The sequence below is a fragment of the Aotus nancymaae genome, unplaced genomic scaffold, assembly GCF_030222135.1.
Source record: "Aotus nancymaae isolate 86718 unplaced genomic scaffold, 86718_ANA_hifiasm-v0.15.2.pri h1tg000008l, whole genome shotgun sequence".
NCBI lineage: Eukaryota > Metazoa > Chordata > Mammalia > Primates > Aotidae > Aotus > Aotus nancymaae.
In genome coordinates this window covers 44474405-44499743 of record NW_026988419.1, presented here as the reverse complement: position 1 = coordinate 44499743, position 25339 = coordinate 44474405, and the positions used below count along the sequence as shown (strand labels likewise).

Sequence of the window (25339 nt, the reverse complement as noted above, 5' to 3'; positions counted from 1 at the left end):
GTGATCTTTCTAAATTTCTGAGGTGTGCATTTAGCACTAATAGCTAATTTTTAAGAGCTTGAATACTCTTCCCAGAAGTGAGTTTTTAAAACTCTTAACGGATAAGAAGCATCTCTATTTTAATTCTTACCAAACCTGGAGAGTAATCTTGGAGTTTTAAAATCCTTGAGATGTTTTATTTATTTTTTATTTTTTTATTTTTTTATTATTATTTTTTTTTAATTGCATTTTAGGTTTTGGGGTACATGTGAAAAACATGCAAGGTTGTTGCATAGGTGCATACGTGGCAGTGTGATTTGCTGCCTTCCTCCCCTTCACCCATATCTGGCATTTCTCCCCATGCTATCCCTCCCCAATTCCCCACCCCCCCGCTGTCCCCCCCCACTCCCCCACAACAGACCCCCATGTATAGTGCTCCCCTCCCTGTGTCCATGTGTTCTCCTTGTTCAACACCCGCCTATGAGTGAGAACATGTGGTGTTTGATTTTGTGTTCTTGTGTCAGTTTGCTGAGAATGATGGTTTCCAGGTTCATCCATGTCCCTACAAAGGACGCGAACTCCTCGTTTTTAATGGCTGCATAATATTCCATGGTGTATATGTGCCACATTTTTCCTGTCCAGTCTATCATCGATGGGCATTTGGGTTGGTTCCAGGTCTTTGCTATTGTAAACTGTGCTGCTATGAACGTTCGTGTGCATGTGTCCTTATAGTAGAACGATTTATAATCCTTTGGATATATGCCCAGTAATGGGATTGCTGGGTCAAATGGAATTTCTATTTCTAGGTCCTTGAGGAATCGCCACACTGTTTTCCACAATGGTTGAACTAGTTTACACTCCCACCAACAGTGTAAAAGTGTTCCTATTTCTCCACATCCTCTCCAGCATCTGTTGTCTCCAGATTTTTTAATGATTGCCATTCTGACTGGTGTGAGATGGTATCTCAATGTAGTTTTGATTTGCATTTCTCTAATGGCCAGTGATGATGAGCATTTTTTCATATGCTTGTTGGCCTCATGTATGTCTTCTTTTGTAAAGTATCTGTTCATATCCTTCGCCCACTTTTGAATGGGCTTGTTTGTTTTTTTCTTGTAAATCTTTTTTAGCTCGTTGTAAATTCTGGATATCAGCCCTTTGTCAGATGGGTAGGCTGCAAAAATTTTTTCCCATTCTGTTGGTTGCCGATTCACTCTATTGACTGTTTCTTTTGCTGTGCAGAAGCTGTGGAGTTTGATTAGGTCCCATTTGTCTATTTTGGCTTTTGTTGCCAATGCTTTTGGTGTTTTGGTCATGAAGTCCTTGCCTACGCCTATGTCCTGAATGGTTTTGCCTAGGTTTCCTTCTAGTGTTTTTATGGTGTTAGGTCTTATGTTTAAGTCTTTAATCCATCTGGAGTCAATTTTAGTGTAAGGTGTCAGGAAGGGGTCGAGTTTCTGCTTTCTGCATATGGCTAGCCAGTTTTCCCAACACCACTTATTGAACAGGGATTCCTTTCCCCATTGCTTGTTTTTATCAGGTTTGTCAAAGATCGGGTGGTTGTAGATATGTTGTGTTGCCTCCGACGCCTCTGTTCTGTTCCATTGGTCTATATCTCTGTTTTGGTACCAGTACCATGCTGTTTTATATATTCAATTATATTGCATATTACTATAGAACAACTATTTACCCTATGTTACATATGAATATAGAGTATATGACCATGTATCCATATATATAAAGTACCATTTCTTGAATGCATTAAAAATGTAGGAAATCTAAAAAAGGGATTTATAAGCTCTGCTGAGCACCAGTGTCCCCAAGACATTTCTAAGAATGCCAATTGCTGTGTGTGTGTGTGTGTGTGTGTGTGTGTGTGTGTTTAGTGAGAGAGAGAGAAAGAGACAGTCCTCAGTTCTTGGATACAACCTAATCATAGACATTCACAGACATGCATTGAGAAGCTACTCTTCAAGGACACACACATAAGTGAAACATAAATCCATATTTCACTTTAGATATATGTTGATATTTAGAAAAAAAACAATTAAATGTGATACTTCTAAAATAAATTTATTTATAGTTAAACATACATGTATAAGACAGGATTTTAAATATATTATTAACTAACATAGACTGTCTTTATACAGAACAGAATCTTTATTTTTCTTTTTTACTTAGATGAATGACAGTGAAAAATGAAAATGAAGTGAATGCAATCTCAATAACAAGTGGCTCCTATATCTTTCTTTCTGTGTCCTTTCCCTTTCTGCTTTTCTCACTTGTCCTCCAAATGAAGATTATAGTGTGCTAGAAACAGGTGGTGTAGATAAATCAATTGGGATAAAATAATCTACTAGTTTTTTGTTCCAACTCCAATAAAATATCATTAATATTTAAGCCTATGTATTTTTTATTATGGTTATTGTGTTCCTGGGTCTCTTTATCCTTGCCAAAAATTATTGCTACATTTCAAATTCATAATGATCTGTCACAATAATAATAAAAAAACTGATAAAAATAATAAAATTACAGGTTTCAGCTCCCAAGACTGTTTTAGGAATATATCTTTGCTAATCCAAACAAAGATTTGGATGATTCATCACTGATCATAACCAAACACTTTCTGTGATTATACTGGTTGGATAAGTAAATGAGAGACTATGTAGATTTCAGTACCAGCTAAGTGAATGTTGTGTTTTGCATGTTACTCATAATTTCTCCCATCTGTGGAAAAGTGAATTTTTTCCTATAGTGTATAGTAATAATATTTTCTCTTTATTTATCATAAACATGGTTTTACAATTAATAAGCTGGTGTAGACCTCCTTTCAGTATTTCGGAGCTATAGTGTAGCAGAGGGCTGTTATTTAATTGACTATATTGTCATTAAAAAAAAAAAACAGGTCAGTAAGAAAGGAAACTGTTCTAATAGGCAAAATATAGAAAGAAGATAGTCTCAAACAAATATGGTGATTGTCCTTCGATGCTCTACACATAAGAAAGAAAAGATGCCCCCATCAAAAGCTAAGTAAATCAAGCACCTCTTCTTAGAATTGGTTCTCCCTGCTTTTAAACAGATGAATTAGGCTTTCTAGTAATGCTAACAAGCATTACAATCACACAATATACTGCCTCATTTTAATTTTCACACCTACCAAGCAACTATGTTATGGCTTACCATTTAGTTTGTATACAGGGAAATAATGCATTGCTGTAGACAGTTTTCTTAGCGTATTTTTTGTATATTGTATTTTATGTATTTATTTTTCATCTGCTGAGCAGTTATGTAAATCAGGGTAATAGAACAAATCTCAGCAAGTTGACATATCACACTCTGAACTGAGAAGGTTAAGTGTCTTCATGATACCAATGATTCTTATCTTGATCAAAAACTTTGAGATTTTGATTCAACTGAGGTAAAAACAGTGAAAATTTTTATAGCAAGCCCCCCAGGTATTTGTGCTACAGGTTGTCTGAAGCCACCTTTGAGAAACTCTTCTCGTTATAACCTAAAATAAAGCTTTCTGGGGGGATATTCAGCCAGCCTTCGTTGGATGAAACTATAGTTGCTTCCATTTCCAATCTTTCAAAACACCTACTCAATATTATGTTGGTGAACTGAGTTTCTGAATGATATTTATAGTGCTATAATGTTTCTTAGGAAAATATGTTTATGACTATAATATAAAAGGGAATCATTGATTTTTCTACTTGTCATAATCAAAAACATTGAATTTCTTTTCTACCTCCAACATGTTTCGGAGGATTGTGAAGAATGAATAATTAATATGGATGATCTAAATGAATATAAAGAGTGTCAAATGCTCCATCTTTTGACTGAATAATAGTAATTTTAGAAACACATTTATTTTATATAAATGTTTTTATTTTAATGATGTATACACCTGCTATTTTGTAAGTTATGTAATTTAATGTGGGTGTGTGTCTGTGTGTGGGTGTGCAAATATATGATGCAACTATATCTGTCTGGTTGCAGTATTTGTCTTCTGATGAGCAGATTTGACTCAGTGATTTGGAGACTCGATATATATACCATTCATGTACTGCTTCATGAAAAATGCCACAGAAATTCTAAGGATGAGCTTCCTAGACATAAGAGGTTCAAGAATGTATGAGTAACCATAAAATTATATAAAACAAAATTTAATAAGATTATTAAGGATGAAAGATAGTGTGTTTCACATGAAATTGTATACAGATAAAGCTGTGTTCTAAATTATAATGCTAGTAAATAGCAGTGAGATAAAAGTGAGAATTGCCCTGGTTTAAAAGAGTTCTGGTAATTTTGTAAAACTGTGGAGTTATCTTGTTCTTTCTGGGACTCATTGTTCTCTTCTGTTAACAGGCAAAGTTTAGGTATATGATTTCTCAGGAGCCTTTGTAGCTCAGATAGGCCATGAACCTTTGATCAACTTGTACTATGTTTTGTTTTTCTAAGCAGTATTGAAATGCATATCTTAGTTTAATCCTGAATTAAGAGGTCTATCTCTATCCATTATGCCTTTGTTTTAGTTTGGGCTATACATAATTATAAAATTAAAGATTGACAGATGATTGTTCTACTTCTAAAGTCATATATTATTAACACAAATGAGTATTTCAGAAAATGAAAAAAAAGAATCTCATCAACTATGTTTATTTCCATCTGTGTTCACAGGAAGTTCAACACAATTGCCAGCTTCATAGAATATCTTTTTGTGCAGATGATAAAACTGATAAGAGGATATTCACTTTCATATGCAAAGATTCTGAGTCAAATAAACATTTGTGCTATGTATTTGACAGTGAAAAGTGTGTAAGTATGCCAGATGTTTTAGGGTGGTCTGTTCTGTTTTACAAGCCAGGAATTGTCTTGTTTCTGGAATTAGTATAGTATTTGGAAATGAATAAGGTCTGTAAATACTTAGCTGTACTAATAGATTTATTTCTTCATGAGAATATGCTTCAGGATTTCATCCTTAACTAAGTTCTCATGTTCATGAGCATAAACTTACATGGAAATTTCTTTTATTAGACTGTCATGCCAGCTTATGTTATGCATTTATTTATTTTATTTTATAATAATTTAATCTATTTTATAATTTTAATCTCAAATATGATTTACTATTATGCACATAATGCATAGAATAATGGTGAGCAAAAGTGTGTTTCCCCCACACCCGCAGAATCTGATGAATTTTATAAAAATAAATACTTTTAACTCTAGGAAATACAATCTGCATGGCTCCTTAAAAAGATTTTCCAATATATTGAAAATTTAGTTTCTTATGTTCATTATATAAAAATCTTAATATAATGAAAGTTAATAGAATTGTGTGTATGAAATTCTATGGCAGCAGTTCTTTAATCATCTGTAATCTTAAGGAAAACCCATTGATGGCTGCAATGAAGAAAAAACGTGTAACCTCAACAATGTTATTAGTTTAGATAGGAAATAAAACAATTATCTATTTGCTAATTTTTCTGCTATCAAAAATAGCAGATAACTAACATTGTTATCACTTTTATGTCATTTATTTACCTAGTTTTAATATTGAGCATCTTAAGAACAAATACCTTTTTATTTGTTCATGTGACTCCTATGTACAAGTGCTCACTGAAACATTCCTTAAGAAAACAATCATGTTGAAAACTTACCAAATATAGAGCAAGTTATTATTTTTATTTTTTAAACTGTAGTTCTCTAGAAAGGAAAGCTAATGTGCTAAACTACTAGACATCATAATACCTTTTGTGAATTTGGTGAACCTTATGGAACATTTCATCAGAAAAAGATACTTACCAATATAAGACAATATTTTGTGCACAATTAGACATTTTATGTATAGTTCAAATTGGTTTTGAATTTTATTTTATATGAACTTCTGTTAAATTAATAAATCATATTTACATATTTCAAGTGCTTTTAACTGTGATTGCTTGCAGATTCTTTTCTGTATGATTGAGAAGATTAAAATTGATATTTGTTGAATATCTTCTATACATAATTTATAATAACCTTTTACCACCTACACCAAGCAGTAAACTCAGTTATTCTTCTTCCCTGCCTTACCCATAGAAATACATTTCCTTGAGATCCTTTGAAATGTTTCAGAGTCAGAGTTCATTATAAATATTAGCCTTCTTATAGATTTGTGCCACTTGTTTTATATTCTTTGACCCCTATCCAAATTTGCTAAATGAATATTTAAAATATAAGCTTGCCAGCTTAAAAGCATAGACCCCCTTTCTTCCTCATCATAACTGTCTGTAATTGATTATCAGAATTTCAATTTCTTTGACTCATTGTTCTCTTTGGATATAGCATATCAGCTCTATTTTCTCTTAAAGATTGAAAATAATTTCTTGAAGCCTAAGCACAGATTCACAATAATTAATGTGCATAAAAATTATAAGGGGTGCCTTTTAAAAGTTCTTATTAATTGGGGCTGGAACTCAGGAAATCTACATTTATCAAGTATATCAAGTGATTCTGCTGCAGGTAGAGGAAGTCTTGACTCAAAAGTTGCCAGATTCTCTCCAACTATAAGTTAGTATCACCTTTATGAGCTGAAAAGGGACATGTTTCCTCAGAATTTTATTATACCTGCATTATATTCACTATGAAGTTTTATCAGTGCTAATTATAATGATGACTATATTTAACAAAACTGATGTTATATGTATGTAGAATTTTTGATATGCCATCTCATGTAATTATCATTTTAAATAGTTTATCATAGAGTGCTAAAATGGGAAATAAGTTATAGCCTATCTTATACAACTCTCCTCCTATTTTAAAAAACCAAGACCAGAGATGTTGAAGTGAGTTTCCCAAAGTTACAAAATTAAGAAGTAAGTAGAATCAGGACTAAAATCCACGACTCTTAATTCCCATTGCTACAGTTATCTCATCTTGTTATATTACTCCCATAACTGTGGCCTCCTCTAGAGTTCATCTGCTCTTATTGAGGCCTTTACTCTATCTGTTAATTGTATTTTATCTTTTTAGTATTTCTTTGAAATTGTTGAGAATTTGAAAGATGACACCTTAGTATGGCACACTACTGGAATTCACTACTTTATTGAAAGTGAGTGTTGTATTAATAGTCCTCCTTCTTCCATGGTGGCAGTGAGGCCCATATGAGGAGTCAAAACATTCAACTGTGCCAAATCAGAATGCTGAATCTCTATAATTACCAGGAAATAAAGAGATAGTGCATTTCCACCCTCACTCTCCTACTGGAATTGCATCAGATGAAGCCACATAAAGCAAAAAATTTAAATGATATCCAGTATTTCATAAAATTAAAATCACTCTTCATACTAAGAAACAGGTTTCTTAAACTAATAAAGAAATGACAGTCAGTAATTATGAACACATAGATGTCAGAGATATTAGAATTACAGGACAAAGATTTTAGAACAGTCATCATATAACATAATAAAATGAGCAGTTACAAACACACATGAAACAGATGAGAAAGTAAGAAAGTCTTATCAGTGAAACAGAAAATCTAAGCAAAGAAATGGAAGGTATAAAGAATACTGAAAAATAAAATAATCACATAAAAACTCAATGTATGGGCTCAACAGCAGAATAGAGAGGATAGAGGAAAAGAATCAGTGACCTGGAAGACTGACAAATAGAAAATGCCCAATATGAACAACACAAAGATTGTAAACTCAATAAACAAACAAAAATGAAGCCAAAGCAGAACCTCATTGGCCATAAAAAATATCTACATATGTGTGTCATCTGAGTGCTAGAAAAAGAGAAATACGCACCCTTAAAAAACAGTCAAAGAATATTAGTTGAAAACTTTCCCCACTTGGCAAGGGACAACAACCTATAGATTTAAAATGTTGAGTGACTTCCAAACAGGATTAATCCAAATAACTTCACATCAAGACACATCATATTCCAAATAACTTCACATCAAGACACATCATATTTAAACTTATGAAAATTAAAGAAAAAGGAAAACTCCTGAAAACAACAAGAGATAAGCAAGTCCTTACCTATAGCAGAGAATGTGAATGACAGTGTATTTCTCATCAGAAACCGTGAAGGCAAGAAGAAAGTAGCATAATACTTTTTGAGTATTGAAAAACAATCCTATATCCATAAAATATTATTCAGAAATTTGAAAGAAATATTTAAAAATTATTAGATGAATGAAAATTAAGATAGTTTGCCACTACTAGACATCCTAAATGAATGGCTAAAGGAAGTTCTCTAAATGGAAAGAAAACAAGACAAAAAGGGGACTTGGAGCATAAGGAAGGAAAAAAGAACAAAATTAGCAAACATACGAGTAAATCTTTAGTTTTTCTAAATTATGTTTGATGGTAAAAGAAAAAAATACATTCTGATGTGATTTTAAATATGACTATATATGTATATGGACATATAAAATATATAAGGCAATTATATTAAACTAGGAAAGTTAAGAGGATGTAAAGGGAGGTGAGGTTTCTACACCTCACATGGACAGGAAAAATAATAGCAGTAGGTAACTATGATAAGTTATATAGGTAAAATGTAAATCCTAGAACAACCACTGACATGTTATATAATGAGATACACTTAAAAACACTATAGAGAAATTAAAATGTTCTCATTTTAAAAGCCATAGAAATACAATGCAAAGAAAACAGAGAAAGGAAAAAGATAAATAATGGAAAAGAAGATTAAATAACTTACTTAAGCCCTAGCATATCAAATATCACATTAAATGTAAATGGTCTAACTACACCCTAACAATATGTTGTTAGGGTGGGTTACAAAACATAATCCAGATACATGTTGTCTACTAGAACTTTATCGCAAACATTATATATAGATAATATAGGCAGGCTGAAAATGAAAGAATGAAAAGATATTTTTTATGCAAACATTATTCAACAAAAGCAGTAGTACGTATATTTACATCAGATAAAGTAGACATCAGTGTAAAGAAAATTACCAGAGTTAGAGGGGGGCATATAGTGATAAAAGGGAACCGCTCCCAAGAAGATATGGTAATCCTGACTGAGTATTAGCAAAAATTAGAGCTGCAGAATGAGAAACAAAAACAGAAAGAACTAAAAGTCTAAATAGACAAATACACAATTTAGTCAGAAAGTTTACTGGCACTTTCCCCACAATTTATAGAATAACTAGAAAGTCATCAAGGATATAGAATGACTCAACATCATCAACTAGTGGGATCTAATGAGCAGTTACAGAAAACTTCACCCAGAGACAACAGAATGTCCATTATTTTCAAGTGCTTGAGGAACATGTACCAAATTAAGTCACACCCTGGACTACAAAAATCTTGAAAATTTAAAAGAATTAAAATTATTTAATGTTTCTCTAACTACAAGGAAATCAATCTAAAGATCAGTAACAGAAAGCCAGAAAATCTTTAAAGGCTAGAAAATGAAACATCATATTTATAAATATTCCATACATCAAATAGCAATTCATAAATTAATTTTTAATTTAGTGACTTGAATAAAAATGAAATAGAGCATATCAACATTTGTGTGATATAACTAAAACAGTGTTAAGAAGGAAATTTGCAACAACTAATTTAATACATTAGAGAACAAGAAAGTCTTAAACGAATAATCTATGCTTCCCTGCCAAAGACACACAAAAATGAAAATATCAAAGTGAAACTCAAAGTAAACAGAAGGAAGATAAGATTAATAAGAGAAGAAACTGGTGAAGGTGAAAATACAGAAAATCAATAAAAGAAAAACCTGATTCTTCAAAAGATTATAAAAGTTACAAAATTCTATTAAATTTGACAAGAACAAAAGAGAGGGAGAAGACACAAGTTACCAATATTTAGAATGAGAACCAGAAGATTTCACTGCTCTGAATATCAAAAGAATGAGAGGATCCTATAAAGAACTTTACACACACATATTCAAAAATACAAATGAATTGGATCAATTATTTGGGAACAAATATTACCACAAATTACTCAGTATTAAATAGATTATTTTAATAGCCTGATAACTCTAAAGGAAATTAAATTTATAATTTAAAACATTAAAAGATAAATCACCAGGTGTAGATGGTTTCACTGGAGAATTCTATAAAATGTTTCAACAGGAATTAATGCTGTTCTTTACAGTTCATTCCAGTAAAATAAGAGCTAGAATGACTTTCTACTTCATTTTGTGAAACTAGTATTTCTCTGATATCAAAACCAGACTTAGACAATGCCAAAACAAACAAACCAACAAACAAAAAAAAACACTAGAGATCTAAATTCCTCAGGAATATAAATGTAAAATTTCCTAAGAAAATATAACCCAGTAATGCCTTGTATTATTCAGGGTTCTCTAGGACAGAACTAAAAGGATATATATATATATATATGTATGTATGTATGTATGTATATATATACATATATATATGTGTGTGTGTGTATATATACATACATACATATATATGTGTATAGTGGAGGTTTGTTAAGGAGTATTAAACTCACACAATCACAAGGTCCCACATTAGGCCATCTGCAAGCTGAGGAGCAAGGAAGCCAGATGGCAGAATACATAATTAACATACATGGATCAATTGTATTGCTGTATTATAGTAGTGAACATATGGGTGCAAAAATTTGCAATTGCTAAAAGAAATGGAATACATAGGTATAAGTCTAACTTAAGAAGTAAAATTTGTATGCTGAAAATGTATATGCTACAAATTGTTGATAAAAGAAATGATAGAATGTATAAATAGAGAGATACTATGTTCAGTTCTTCATACTGATATATAGATTTAACACAATTCCTGTCAAAATTATAGCAAGGTTGTTTGTAGATATAGACAAGATTATTCTGAACTTTATATGGAAAGGCAAAGGAACTAGAATTGCTAAAACAATTTTTAAAAAGAACAATGAAAAGATTCATCTACCCTATTTCAAGACTTATTAAATATCTTTACTAATCAAGACTGTAGTTTCTGTGTAGGGATAGACAATAGGTCATTGCATCCAGTCTTTTTACAAGGTCTATTTTCGAGAACGTATTTATTGCATATTCTTATTATAGCTATATTTCACTTTAGCCTTGTATTAATAATAATTTTTAAAACATACTTTTTAAAATAAAAATATATTGTTCTTTATATTTCATTACATGATTGGGGAGAGTTATTTTTCTTAGATTAGCCATCCAGCTTAAGATAATTAGCTTAAAATTGGAATCTGGAAACATATTGTTGCTGAGTATTTATTAAGAGTATCATGTTGTATTAATAGTCCTCCTTCTTCCACTACTAGTTTTCATGTCTCCATTTCATGAAACGCTGTAATTTACATATTAAGTCCCTGAGTTTAAAAACTCCAAAGAATTGGCTTATTCTGACAACAAGGAGGAATGACCAGCTATGAACTAGAAAACTTTTTAGTTAATTTGTCTGAGTTTTTTTTTTTTTTTTTGCGTGTAATTTTTTAAGACAGACTCTTTTGTCTGTACAAATGTATGAGATAAATGTGAAACTTTGTTACATGGATATAATGCATAGTGATCAGGTCAAGGCATGTAGGGAGACCATCACCTGAGTACAATACATCTATATTAACTATAGTCACCTTACTGTACTATCAAACATTGAATTTATTCCTCCTCTATAACTGTTATATTTGTACCCATTAACCCACTTCTCTTCATCGTCCCCTCCCCACTCAGTCTTCTCCGGCTCTGTTATCGGTCTTTCTACTCTCTACCTCCATGTGATCAAATACTTTAGCTTTCAGATGTAAATAAGAACATACGATATTTGTCTTTTCGAACCTTATTTCACTTTAGATAATGACCTCCAGTTCCATCCATGTTGCTACAAATGACATAATATCATTACTTTTTATGACCAAATAATATTTCATTGTGTATATATACACCACATTTTCTTCATCCGTTCAACCACTGGTGGGCATTTAGGTTGATTCCATATGTTTGCTATTGTGAATAGTGCTGAAATAAACATATGAGTGCAGGAATCCCTTTTATATATTGATTTATTTTCCTTTGAGTGGATACCAAATAGTGGAGTTGCTGGATCCAATGATAAGTATATTTTCAGTTTTCGTTTTGAGATCCCCATACTGTTTTCCTTAGTAGATTTAGTAGTTTACATTTTCACCAACAGTGCATAAAAGTTTGTTTTTCTCCACATCCTCACCTACCTCTGTTATCTTTTGTCTTTTTAATAACAGCCATTCTGACTGGAGTAAGATGATAACATTGTGGTTTTGATTTGCATTCCGTGACGATTATGGTATTGAGCATTTTTAAATATACTTGATGGCTGAATGTGTGTCTTCTTGTGGGAAATGTTTACTGATGTTCTTTCCCATTATTTTTAAAAGGGAACGTTTTTCCCCCTAAGTTGTTTGAGTTCCTTGTATATTCTGGAAGTTAGTCCTCTGTCAGATGAATAATCTGAAAATATTTTCCCCCATTCAGAAGGTTGTCTCTTCATTCTGTTGATTATTTCTTTTTCTGTGTAGATGCTTTTTAGCGTAATTAAGTACCATTTGTCTATTTTTGTTTTTGTTGCCAGTGCTTTTGAGATCTTAGTCATAAATTCTCTGCCTAGCCCAATATTCAGTAGAGTTTTCCCTAGATTTTCTTTTAATATTTTTACAGTTCCAGGTATTACATTTAAGTCTTTAAGCCACTTTGAGTTGATTTTTGTATATGGTGAGAGATGGGTTCCAGTTTCATTCTCCATGCGGCTATTCAATTTTCCTAGCACCATTAATTGAACAGGATGTTGTTTCTCCGGTGTAAATTCTTTTTGGCTTTGTCAAAGTTCAGTTGACTGTAAAAATGTGGTTTTATTTCTGAGTTCTTTATTCTGTTCCATTAATCTGTGTGTCTATTTTTATACCAATACCATACTGCTTTAGTTACTATTACCTTGTAGTATATATTGAAGTCAGGTATTGTGATGCCTTCAGATTGGTTCTTTTTGCTCAAGATTGCTTTAAGCTTCTCTTATTCTGTGATGAATGATGTCAGTATTTTATAGACGTTGCATTGAATCTGCAGGTTGCTTTGAATGATAGAGTCATTTAAATGATATTATTTCTTCCAATCCATGAACATGGGATGCTTTTCTATTTGTTTGTGTCATCAGCAATTTCTTTTATCAGTGTTCTATAGCTCTCCTTATAGAGATCTTTTACCTGATTGATAAATTTATTCATATATATATATTTATTCCTATATATGTGTATATACATATATGTGTTTGACTATATGCATGTGTGTGGGCATATATATATATATTGCACGATTGTAAATGAGATTGCATTTATTTCCTTCTCAGCTAGATCACTGGTGTACAGAAATGCTCCTGATTTTTGTACATTAATTTTGTATCTTCCATCTTATTAAATTCACTTATCATGTCTAAGAGCTTTTTATGGAGCAATTAGGTTTTTCTAGATATGAGATCATATCAGCAAACAGGGATAATTTGATTTCCTCTTTTCCAATTTGAATGCCTTTTATTTCTTTCTTATGTTTGATTGCCCTGGGTGGACTTCCAGAACTGTGCTGAATAGGAGTCATGAAGGTGGGCATTCTTGTCTTGTTCCAGTTCTTAGGGGAAGGCTTTCAACATTTCCTGCTTCAGTATGACATTAGGTATGGGTTTGTTATTTCATGGTGTGTTTCTTCTGTGCCTAGTTTTTTGAGATATTTTTATCATGAAGGGATGTTAAACTCTATCAAAGTCTTTTTCTGTGTCTATTGAGATGATTTTTTTTTTGTCCTTCATTCCATTAATTTGAGTTATCACCTTTATTGATTTGCTGAACCATCCACACATCTGTAGTATAAATCCCACTCAGTTATGATGTATTATATTTTTGTGTGCTGTTGGACTGAGTTAGCTAGTATTTTGTTGAGGATTTTGTATCTATGTTTGTTGGGAATATTAACCAGTAGTTTTGTTTTTGTTGTTGTTGTTGTATCCTTATCTGGTTTTGTTATCAAGGATATCTTGACCTTATAGAATGAGTTAAGGAGAATCCTGTTCTTCAATGTTTTGGAATAGGTTCAGATTGGTATTAGTTCTTTATATATTTGGTAGAATTTGGTTGTGAATTCATCCAGTCCTGGGCTTTTCTTTGTTGAGACACTTTTTTATTACTGATTCAGTATTGCTACTCATCTTGGCCTGTCCACATTTTCTATTTCTTCTAGATTCACTTTTGGTAGGTTGCTTATTTCTAGGAATTTACCCATTTCCTCTAGATTGTTCAGATTGTTCAGTTTGTCAGCATATAGTTGTTTTTAATAGTCTTTGATGATCTTTTGTATTTCTATGGTTACCAGGTATTATATTTTCTTTTTCATTATGATTTAGTTTATTTGAATCTTCTCTCTTCTTGGTTAGTTTACTTAATGATTTCTCAATTTTATTTATAATTTCAAAGAACCAGTTTTTTGTTTCCTTGATCTTGTGTATGTATTTTTAGTCTCTATTTCATTTAGTTCAACTCTGATCTTTTTTATTTATTTTATAATGTTAATTTTGGGTTGTTTTTTTTCTTACTTTTCTAGTTCCTTAAGGTGTATTGTTGTTAATGTGTTACCTTTCTACATTTTTGGTACAGGAATTTATTGCTATAAATGTTCCTCTTAGCACTCTTTTTACTGTATCTCACAGGTTTTGTTTTATGTTTCTATTTTCATTTGTTTCAATAATTTTTTAAATTTCCATTTCAATTTCTTTGTCAACCCAGTGGTCATTCAGGAGCATGTTGTTTAATTTTCATGTATTTGTATAATTTTCAATCATGCCTTTCCAACAGTCCCCAAAGTCCTAACTTATTTCAGCATTAACCCAGAAGTCCAAAGTCCAAAATCTCATCTGAGACAAGGGAAGTCTCTTTCACTTATGAGCCTGCACAATCAAAAGCAAGTTAATTAATTCCAATATACAATGGAGGTACATGTACTGGGTAAACATTCCCATTCTAAAAGGGAGAAATTGGCCAAAAGAAAGGGGATACAGGCCTCATACAAGCCTAAAATCCAGCAGGGCAGTCTTAAAGCTCCTAAATAATCTTCTTTGACTCCATGTCCCATATCGAGGACACATTGGTATGAGAGGTGGGCTCCCAAGGCCTTGGGCAACTCTGTCCCTGTGGCTTTGCAGGATACAGCCCTAATGGCTATTCTCATGTGCTGGTGTTTAGTGCTTGTGTCTTTCCAGTTACAGGGTGCAAGCTCTCAGTGGACCCACCATTCTGGGGTCTGGAAGATGGTGTCCCTTTTCTCACAGCTCCACTAGGCAGTGCCCCAGTGGGGAGTCTGTGTGGGGTGTCTAATTCCACATTTCCCCTCTTCACTACCCATGGAGTAGAGGTACTCCATGAGGGCTCCAATCTTGCAGCAAGCCTCAACCTTTACATTCTGTGTATCTGCAGGCTTAATTCCAAATGGAAACTGCCAAAGTTTATAATGTGCACCCTCTGAAGCAGTGACCTGAGTTGTACCTGGGTCTCTTTAAGCCATGGTTGGAGCTGGAGTGGCCATGAAGCAGGGAGTACTGTTGTGAGGCTGCGCATGGTACAGGGGCCCTGGGGCTGGCCCATGAAACCATTCTTCCCTCATAGGCCTTTGAGCCTAAAATGGGAAGGTATGCCACAAAAGTCTCGAAATTACTTCAAGGCCTTTCCCCCATGTCTTGGCTGTTAGCACTTGGCCCCTTTTCACTTATGAAAATTTCTACAGCCTGCTTGAATTCCTCCCCTGTAAATGAGCTCTTCTTTTCTTTCATATGGCCAGTGTTATGGTTTGGCTCTGTGTCCCCACCTAAATCTCATTTTGAATTGTACTCTCATAATCCCCATATGTTGTGGGCATCATGGCCCAGTGGGAGATAATTTGAATCATGAGGGCACTTTCCTCCATACTATTCTCATGGTAGTGAATAAGTCTCATGAGATCTGATGGTTTCATCAGGGGTTTCCACGTTTGCATCTTTCTCATTTTCTCTTGCCACCACCATGTAAGAAGTGCCTTTGGCCTCCTGCCATGATTCTGAGGCCTCCTCAGCCATGAGGAAGTGTAAGTCCAATTAAGCCTCTTTTTCTTCCCAGTCTCAGGTATGTCTTTATCAGCTGCATGAAAACAGACTAATACAGTAAATGGGTACCAGTACAAATTGGCATTGCTGAAAGGATACCCAAAAATTTAGAAGCAGCTTTGGAACTGGGTTAACGGGCAGAGGTTGGAACAGTTTGGAGGGCTCAGAAGAAGACAGGGAAATATGGGAAAGTTTAGAACTTTCTGGAGACTTGTTGAATAGTTTTGACCAAAGGCCTGAAAGCAATATGGACAATAAGGTGCAGGTCGAGGTGGTCTCAGATGGAGATGAGGAACTTATTGGGAATTGGAGCAGAGGTGACCCTTGTTATCTTTTAGCAAAGATACTGGCAGCATTTTGCCCCTACTCTAGAGATTTGTGGAACTTTGAACTTGAGAGAGATGATTTAGGTATCTGGTGGAAAAAATTTCTAAGCAGCAAAGTATCAAGAAGTGACTTGAGTGTTTTTAGAAGCATTCAATTTTATAAGGGAAGTGGGGCATACAAGTTCAGGAAATTTGTAGCTTGACAATGTCATAGAAAAGAAAAAAAAGTTTTTTGAGGAGAAATTAAAGCCTGCTACAGAAATTTGCATAAGTAATGAGGAGCCAAATGTTAATCCCCAAAACAATGAGGAAAATGTCTCCAGGGCATGTCAGAGGTCTTCACTGCAGTCCCTCCCGTCACAGGCCCCAAGGCCTAGGAGAAAATGGTTCCCTGGGCCAGGCCCAAGGTACCTATGCTGCGTGCAGTCTAAGGAGTACCTGGTGCCCTGCATCCCAGCCACTCCAGCCGTGGCCGAAAGAGGCCAGGGTAGAGCTCAGGCTATGGCTTCAGAGAGTGCAAGTCCCAAGCCTTGGCAATTCCACATGGTGTTGAGCCTGCAAGTGCACAGACCTCAATAACTGGGTTTGAGAACCTCTACCTAGATTTCAGAAAATGTACAGAAACTCTTGGATGCCCACACAGAACTATGCCACAGGAGTAGAATACTCATGGAGAACCTCTGCTAGGGCAGTGCAGAAGGGAAATGTGGGGTTGGAGCCCCCACACAGAGCACCCACTGGGGCACTGCCTAGTGAAGCTGTGAGAAGAGGCCCACTTGCTTTTGATTTTACAGGCTCATAGGCAGAAGAGACTTGTCTTGTCTCAGATGAGACTTTGAACTGTGGATTTTCAGGTTAATGCTTAAATAAATTAAGACTTCGGGGGACCCTTGGGAAGGCATGATTGGTTTGGAAATATGAGGACATGAGATTTGCAGAGGCCAGGGGTGGGATGATATGGTTTGGCTCTGTGTCCCCACCCAAATCTCATCTGGAATCGTAGCTCCCATAATTGCCACATGTTGTGGGAGGGACCTGGTGGGAGATAATTTGAATCATGGGGGCAGTTTCCCGCATACTGTTCTCATGGTAGTGAATAAGTCTCACCAGAACTGATGGTTTTATCAGGGGTTTACACTTTTGCATCTTCCTCATTTTCTCTGGCCACTGCCATGTAAGAAGTGTTTTTTACTTCCTGTCATGATTCTGAGGCTCCCAGCCATGTGGAACTGTAAGTCCTATTAATCCTCTTTTTCTTCCCAGTCTCAGATTGTCTTCATCAGCAGTATGAAGATGGACTAATACCAGCCTGGTGTCAAATTTTCTAAACTTTTATGTTCTACTTTCCCTTTAAATATAAGTTCCAACTTTGGGTTATTTCTTTGCTTATGCTTGAGTATAGCTTGTTAGAAGCAGCCAGGTCTTTGCTTAGAAATTTCTTCCTTTATCTAGAGGTTTTTTCTTCTATCAGATACCCTAAATCATCATTCTGAAGTTCAAAGTTCCCCAGTTCTCTAGGGCAGGGGCACAATGCAGCTATTTGCTAAGGCCTAACAAAGATGACTTTTCCTCCAGTTCCCAACAAGTTCCTCATTTACATCTGAGCCCTCCTCAGGCTGGACTTCACTGTCTACATCACTATTAGCATTTTGGTCACAACCATTTAACTAGTCTCTAGAAAATCCCAAATTTTCCCTCAGTTTTTCTGTCTTCTGAGCCCTTGAAACTCTTCCAACCTCTGCCTATTACCCAGTTTCAAAGTCACTTTCACATTTTCAGGTAGTTTGATAGCAGTTCCCCAGTCCTCAGTACCAGTATTCTGTATTAGTATGTTCTCACATTGCTATAAAGATATAACTAAAACTAGGTAATTTATAAAGAGAGATGTTTAATTGGTTCACTATTCTACAAGCTGTACAGGGAGCATGATTCTGGCATCTACTCAGCTTCTGGTGATGCCTCAAGAAACTTAGAATCATGGCAGAAGGCAAAGCAGAAGCAGGCATGGTTTACATGGCAGGAACAGGATAGAGGGGAGCAGTGAGGTGCTACATACTTTTTAATGACCAGATCTCATGAAAACCTGCTCACTATTATGAGAACAGCACAAAACAGATGGTGCTAAATCATTTACGAAACATTCACCACCATGATCGAATCATCACCTACCAGGTCCCACCTCCAATACTAGAGATTACAATTTGACATGAGATTTCATGGGAACACAGGTCCAAACCATATCAGCTGTAAACAGCATTAGTGAGGTCTGCCATTTCCTTGGAGGTTTATTGTGCAGATATTAGGGGAGGTGTGGTGAATTTGTGCTGGAGACTGGGATGTTATGCAGGTCACTGTTTAAGCCCCAGTCATAGCAGCAGTGGGCTAATCATGCCTATGTTTATTCCCCAGGCTGATAACATGCTGGCAATGGTATTGATGATTACCAGTGGACCAGTTCTTGGGCCTCTGCTTGGCTTGCTTGGATGCCAGTAATGGCCACAGTGGACTGGGCATGTGGACAAGTTCTTGGCCCCCTGAGCAGGCACTGTGGCATGGGTTATGGTAGTAGCAGGACAGGACAACTCTCTGTGTCCCAGGTACGTATGTAGATGTTGGCAGTGGCTATGATGGGCTGGGTGAGCCAGTCTTCAGGCCCACAGATGGTACTTGTAGTTAGGTGCCAGTTGAGGTAGTAGCAGCCAGGAGTTTAGAGTTTAGGGCCAACCTCATGCTCCTGGGAGGTGCACTCAAGTGCCCAGTATGGTGGATTGAGTTGGGTAATCCACAAGACCCTGGACTAAGTCCTGTGCTGGTCAAGCTTGTGCTCAGATACCCCAATGATGACAGTAGTCACTAGCTGTAGTGGGCAAGGGCAGAGCATTTCTCAGGTCCCCAGCAGAATGCATGAGTGAGGGGCAGTAGTAGCCACGCTGAGGCCCTGACGTTGCAGAGGTTGGAATTGGCTTTGGTAGCCACGTCTTGGGCTGGGGTATGGGGAATGCACATCCCTCTCATGGCCCAGTCCTGGTACATTTGCCTTCAGCCCTGGCAGTGGCAGTCCTTGCCTAGCTTTTACCTCAGCCCCAGCTACAGGAGCCCCTTCTCAGCTTGTGACTAAGTTTCAGTGGCAACTTGCACCCCACTCACATCCCATTCTCAGTCTCAGTGGCACTTGTGTTCCACCCGGCAGCTACAGCCAGTGCTTTCCTTGCTTGTTTCTTAGCCCCACCTATAGGAGCTTATTCCCAGGTCATCCCCTAGTCCCAGCAGCAACAGCCCAAGTTTCCCTAATGCCTCAGCCTCAGCCTCAGCTAACTACAAGTATCATCTGTGGGCCTGAAGACTGGCTCACCCAGCCCATCATAGCCACTGCCAACATCTACATACAGTACCTGGGACACAGAGAATTGTCCTGTCCTGCTACTACCATAACCCATGCCATAGTGCCTGCTCAGGGGGCCAAGAACTTGTCCACATGCCCAGTCCACTGTGGCCATTACTGGCACCCAAGCAAGCCAAGCAGAGGCCCAAATTAACAATCATTAAAAAGATGCGTCGAAAACAAAATGACAGAAAGCACATATTTCCAATACTAGAAACAGTGAATGGAGCTGCAGATCCTATAATCTTTAAAAGGATACAAATATAAATATTATATAATTATTTTGCCAGTAAATTTGGTCAATAATATAAAACTGATGAATACCTTGAAACTCAATTTCCCAAACTGACAGAGAAGAAATAAAAAATCTGAATGAATAAAATTACATATAAATATTTAATATAAATATATTTAATTTACATATGTAAACTTACATTTATATTTTTTAAAAAACTTTTTACCTAAGTATTTGGCTCACGTATTTGGAATTAAATATTTGGTCCAAATATTTGAAAAAACTTTTTGACAAGTGAAATACTAAGCCCAGATAGTTTCAGTAAGTAAATTTTGTAAAACATTTCTTTTTTAAATACCAATTATATATAAACCTTTTCTGAATTAAGAGAATAAGGTAACACTTCCAAATTATTTTATGATGCCAGTGTTACCCTAATAGAAAACATAACAAAGACCTTACAAAAAATGAAAATTATATTACAATGTTTCTTATGACATAGACTTAACACCCTTTTACATAATAATTCCAAGTAGAGTCCAGCAACATATAAAATATAAAATAGATAATACATTAATACCAGGTGGTGTTTATCCCAGTAATACAAGTTTGGCTTAACATATGAAAAATAAATTAACATAATACAGCATCTTAACAGAATAATAACACAATCATTTCAGCAAATATAGAAAAAGCACTAGACAAAATTCAACCCAATTGCTGATAAAATTCATAACATGCTAGGAATAGAAGAGTCATTTCTTTTCCTGATAAAGACTTTAAAAGTCCTACAGGTAACATCATAACTAATGGTGAATTATTGAATGCTTTCCTCCTAAGACTAGGAACAGTGCAAAGATGTTCATTCTTACTACCTATTTAACATGGTATTAGGTGTCTTCATTAGTGAATAGATGGGGAGGTAGGGCACACAGATTGGAAAGAAATAGGAAAAAATTGTCTTTTTCATGGATATAATAACAACTTTTTTACAAAAATTTGCTGAGGATCTACAACCACAAGATTTATGAAACAAATTTAGAAAAAAAAAAAAAAGGTTACAAGTCAACGTACAAAATTAAATTGTTTCTATCTACTAGGAAAAAGAAAGAACTAAAAATGTATTTACCATAGCATCAGGAAACATGAAATAATGAGGATTTTAAAAATATGCAAGGCATCTATACTGAAATCTTCAAAGTATTGCTGTAAGTAAAGAAGACCTAAATTAATGGAAGAATGATACCATATTCATGGATTGGAAGGCTCAGTTTAATTAAGTGGTCAGTTCTACCAAATTGATCGATCCATGAATTCAATACAATTCTAATTAAAATCACAATGGGGTTGTTAGTAGAAATTGAAAAGTTACTTCTAATAAGGTAATGTCAGTGACCTAGAATAAAACCAGAGTAATTTGAAGAGAGAAGACCAAAATCTGGAGAAGCATACCTAATGTCAGAACTTACCTGAAACTCTTATCAAGTCAGGGTGGTATTAATGTAATGATAAACAGATAATAATTAAACTGTATTATAGATTTTAGAAATATCCATATGTAGATGGTTAACATTTTTCCACAAATGGTGACAAAAAAATTCAATGGAAAAAAGAAAGTATTTTTGACAAATGGTGTTGAAATAACTAGCTAAATATGTGAAAAAAATTATAAAGAATTATCTTCTACTTATGCTGCATAGAATCATTTGAGATGGATCATAGACATAAAAGTAGAAGCTTTTGTAATCTTATACATAACTTTCATTACAAAAACATTGAATGTCACTATGAACTTAGATGGATAGTGATTTCCTAGAAATGATTCCAAAAGCACTAAACATGACCAAAATAAGGATTCAATGGACTTTATAAAAATAAAATGTTTTCTGTTAGTCTATAAACATTATCAGCAAAGTGAAAAGGCAAGCCACATACTATGAAACTGTATTCCCAATATGTGTATCTGAAAAAGGATCTGTATCCAGACTATATAAAAAACTCCTAAAAATCACTAATAAAAAGACAAAACACCTAATAAAAGTGGGCAGTAGACTTCTACAGGAAGTTAGTCTATTAAAGAGAACATAAAAAAGGCAACGAACACATGAAACTGGGCTAATACTATTATTCAACAGGGAAATGTAAATTTAAAACACATTACTATAGCAGCACTCATCCAGTAAAATGAATCAAATGAAAAAGACTGTCAATATCTGTTGTTTATGAGATTGTGGCATAACTAGAACTCTGTTACTGCTGGTGGAAATGCCAAATGATGTTATTAGTTTGGAAAACAGTTGCACAGTTTCTTATAATATTAAAGGTAGACCTCCCATGATTTAACAATTACATTCTAGGTATTTACCAAGAATCGAAAAAACATATGCCTACAAAAAGATCTTAGAAGAATGTTTGTACCAGTTTCATGTCTAATAACTAAGAACTGACAAAGCCATGATTGCCCATCAATAGTAGAATGGATAAATCACTTGTGGTATATTTGTAACATGAAATGCTAATAGGCAACAAAACCAATGTGTTGTTGATATGTACAAAACATATGAAACTCAAAATCTTTAAGTTAGTAAAAGAATAGACAAAAAAATGCATATTATATGGTCTATTTTTGTAGATGACAAGGATAGGCAAAACTATAATGGCAAAAATTGAGCAATGGTCACCCGTAATGGGATGGGATTTGACTGAAAGTAGGCATAAGAGACGTTCTGGATGGCTAGAAATATTCTTTTTCTTTAATAAGTTGGGGATTATGTAGCTTTTATGATCTATAAATTTATTATGATCTGTGCATTTCATTGTATATAAATTTTACTCTCCATCCCCAAAAGTGTGATGGTTGGAGAGTCAGAAAATCTGGATTTGAATTTGAGGTTCTCCACTCACTAGCTTTAGGCAAGTTATACAATTTTACAAAATTGCAGTTTCATGATATGTATTAATAATAATAACTTCAGAGTTATGATGAGAATCAATAAGATAATACATGTAGAAAATTTATGAGACAGCTAAGTGCCCAATAAAGATGTTATTATAAAAATGGAACATGATTTTTAAAAGTTATTAATATAAATAATAATTACTATGAAGCCAAATGTCATTAATAATCAACAATGTTATCATTTAAATGATTCTTTATAATGTACAAATTGAGTATTTGAAGATAACATAATGTCTCATTAAAAGGATACATTGAAATCATAATTTAAAAGGAAAATAACCTATAATTAAAAATCTACCCATCTGACAAAGGTCTAATATCCAGAATTTACAAGGAACTTAAACATATTTACAAGAGAAAAAACAACCCCATCAAAAAGTAGGCAAAGGATATGAAGAGATACTTCTCAAAAGAAGACATTTATGTGGCCAACAAGCATATGAAAAAAAGCTCAGCATCACTAATCATCAGAGACATGCAAATCAAAACCACAATGAAATACCATCTCATGCCAGTCAGAATGGTGATTATTAAAAAGTCAGGAAACAATAGATGCTGGTGAGGCTGTGGAGAAATAGAAATGCTTTTACACTGTTGGTAGGAATGTAAATTAGTTCAACCACTGTGGAAGACAGTATGGCAATTCTTCAAGGATCTAGAACCAGAAATACCATTTGACCCAGCAATCCCATTACTGGGAGCTCTCATATAAAGTTTCAGGCTTCTGACCTCATCTTGCATATGTAAAATCTGACAGTTTCAGATTGGAATTGCTCACTTCCACCAGATAACAATTAACTGGAACCGAGTAGCAGATCTTCCATTTAGAGGGCATACCTCAAGTTTTCCAAAGACACCACCTGACCAGCCTCATTCAAGTTACCTGCTTAGAGTTTAACAAACCCTCCTCAGGAAAAGGAAATAAGTCACAAACCAAGGAGAGAAACTGCATTTGGCACTCTGCTTTTGTTTAATAGACACTAAATATTTGAGGAAGGGAGGAAAACAAGTAGGAAATAAATGTCTGACAGAAAGAACTCTTGCTTCCAACTTTCCCACTTCAACAGCTATTCAGTAATGCCCAACGTCAAGTCTGCCTGTTTTTCAATGTTGTGCCTGGGTAGGCATTGAGTTATTATGTTAGCATACTACCTTACTCATTTACTACATCTCTACTTCCAAGTGTTGTCCTTTTGAAGTACCTCTTGTGAATGTCTTGGAGTAAATACTTATGTGAATGTTGTTTCCTTGATTCAGAAAAAGTTTGACATATTAAAATGCAAATCTTTGTTTGATTTTTACACAGGCTGAAGAGATCACTTTAACAATTGGCCAGGCATTTGACCTGGCATACAGGAAATTTCTAGAATCAGGAGGAAAAGATGTTGAAACAAGAAAACAGATCGCAGGGTTACAAAAAAGAGTGAGTAAACTAAGCTTGTTGTTTTACATTTGTGTGATATATAAGTACAGGGAAACTTGCATATCATCAAACAAATTTAGAAGGCCTGCCATTAAATTTTCCCCACACTGACTGATTGGAACTGCTTTCACTGTGTTCCTATAATTTTTCATTCCTGATCCCCTGCACAGTTTTTTTTTTTTTTTTTTTAACTATTTTATATTGAATTCCCACAAGAACTTAGTGTTCTCATGTGACTTTGCTTCACTTCCTGATGCTTCTCATGGGGATCAGAGCAGCAGAAGCAGCAGATGCTGGGTAAGTGGTTTTCCATGGAGATCAGATTCCTTTGTAATTAAATTATGCCCTTTCTCCACTCTTCAAAATCATCATAAGCAAATTTCACTGTCTTGCGGTTATACTCCAAGATTATGGGTATAGATTGCACAGTCCAACAAGAAAACACGAAGTTGAGGCATTAGGAACATAAAATTTGCACACACATAAAAATATATTATAAATTTAAGTCTTTGCAATGAACTAGAGTCCTCTAACATTTCCAATGCTTATTAAAATTTTATATAATACAAAATCCTAATCATAACTGTAGCCAGTATTTTCTAAGAAAAAAAAAACAGAAAGTTATTCAATAATCATTTTCTTTTTAGATCCAAGATTTAGAAACAGAGAATATGGAACTTAAAAATAAAGTACAAGATTTGGAAAACCAACTAAGAATAACTCAAGTATCAACACCTCCAGTGAGTATACTGATTATGTGTATGTTTTCCTTAGAAACAAGATTCCGTGGTGATAAAACATCTCCAGATGACTAGTTCTTCAATATTTCATATAATACTTTGGGATCAGTGATTTTAAAGTAAACATGGATAAAGAAGAAAGCTGCTAAGCAGTTTAATTTAAAATTACCTAGTTAGTT

General features: G+C 34.6%; 1 protein-coding gene across 27 annotated transcripts in view; it reads left to right on the top strand.

Annotated features, from left to right (window-relative positions):
* Positions 1-25339, top strand: part of GULP1 (GULP PTB domain containing engulfment adaptor 1) — a 311204-nt gene that overhangs the window by 257063 nt on the left and 28802 nt on the right. For 11 of the 27 annotated variants that reach the window (XM_012464086.2, XM_012464087.3, XM_012464089.3 and 8 more), the window contains 4 exons: positions 4657-4794; positions 24304-24420; positions 24637-24717; positions 25068-25160. In XM_012464086.2, coding sequence (XP_012319509.1) covers positions 4657-4794; positions 24304-24420; positions 24637-24717; positions 25068-25160 — 429 coding nt within the window. The remainder of the gene's footprint in view (positions 1-4656; positions 4795-24303; positions 24421-24636; positions 24718-25067; positions 25161-25339) is intronic. The other 16 variants (XM_064373262.1, XM_064373263.1, XM_012464099.2 and 13 more) reach the window with 5 other exon arrangements.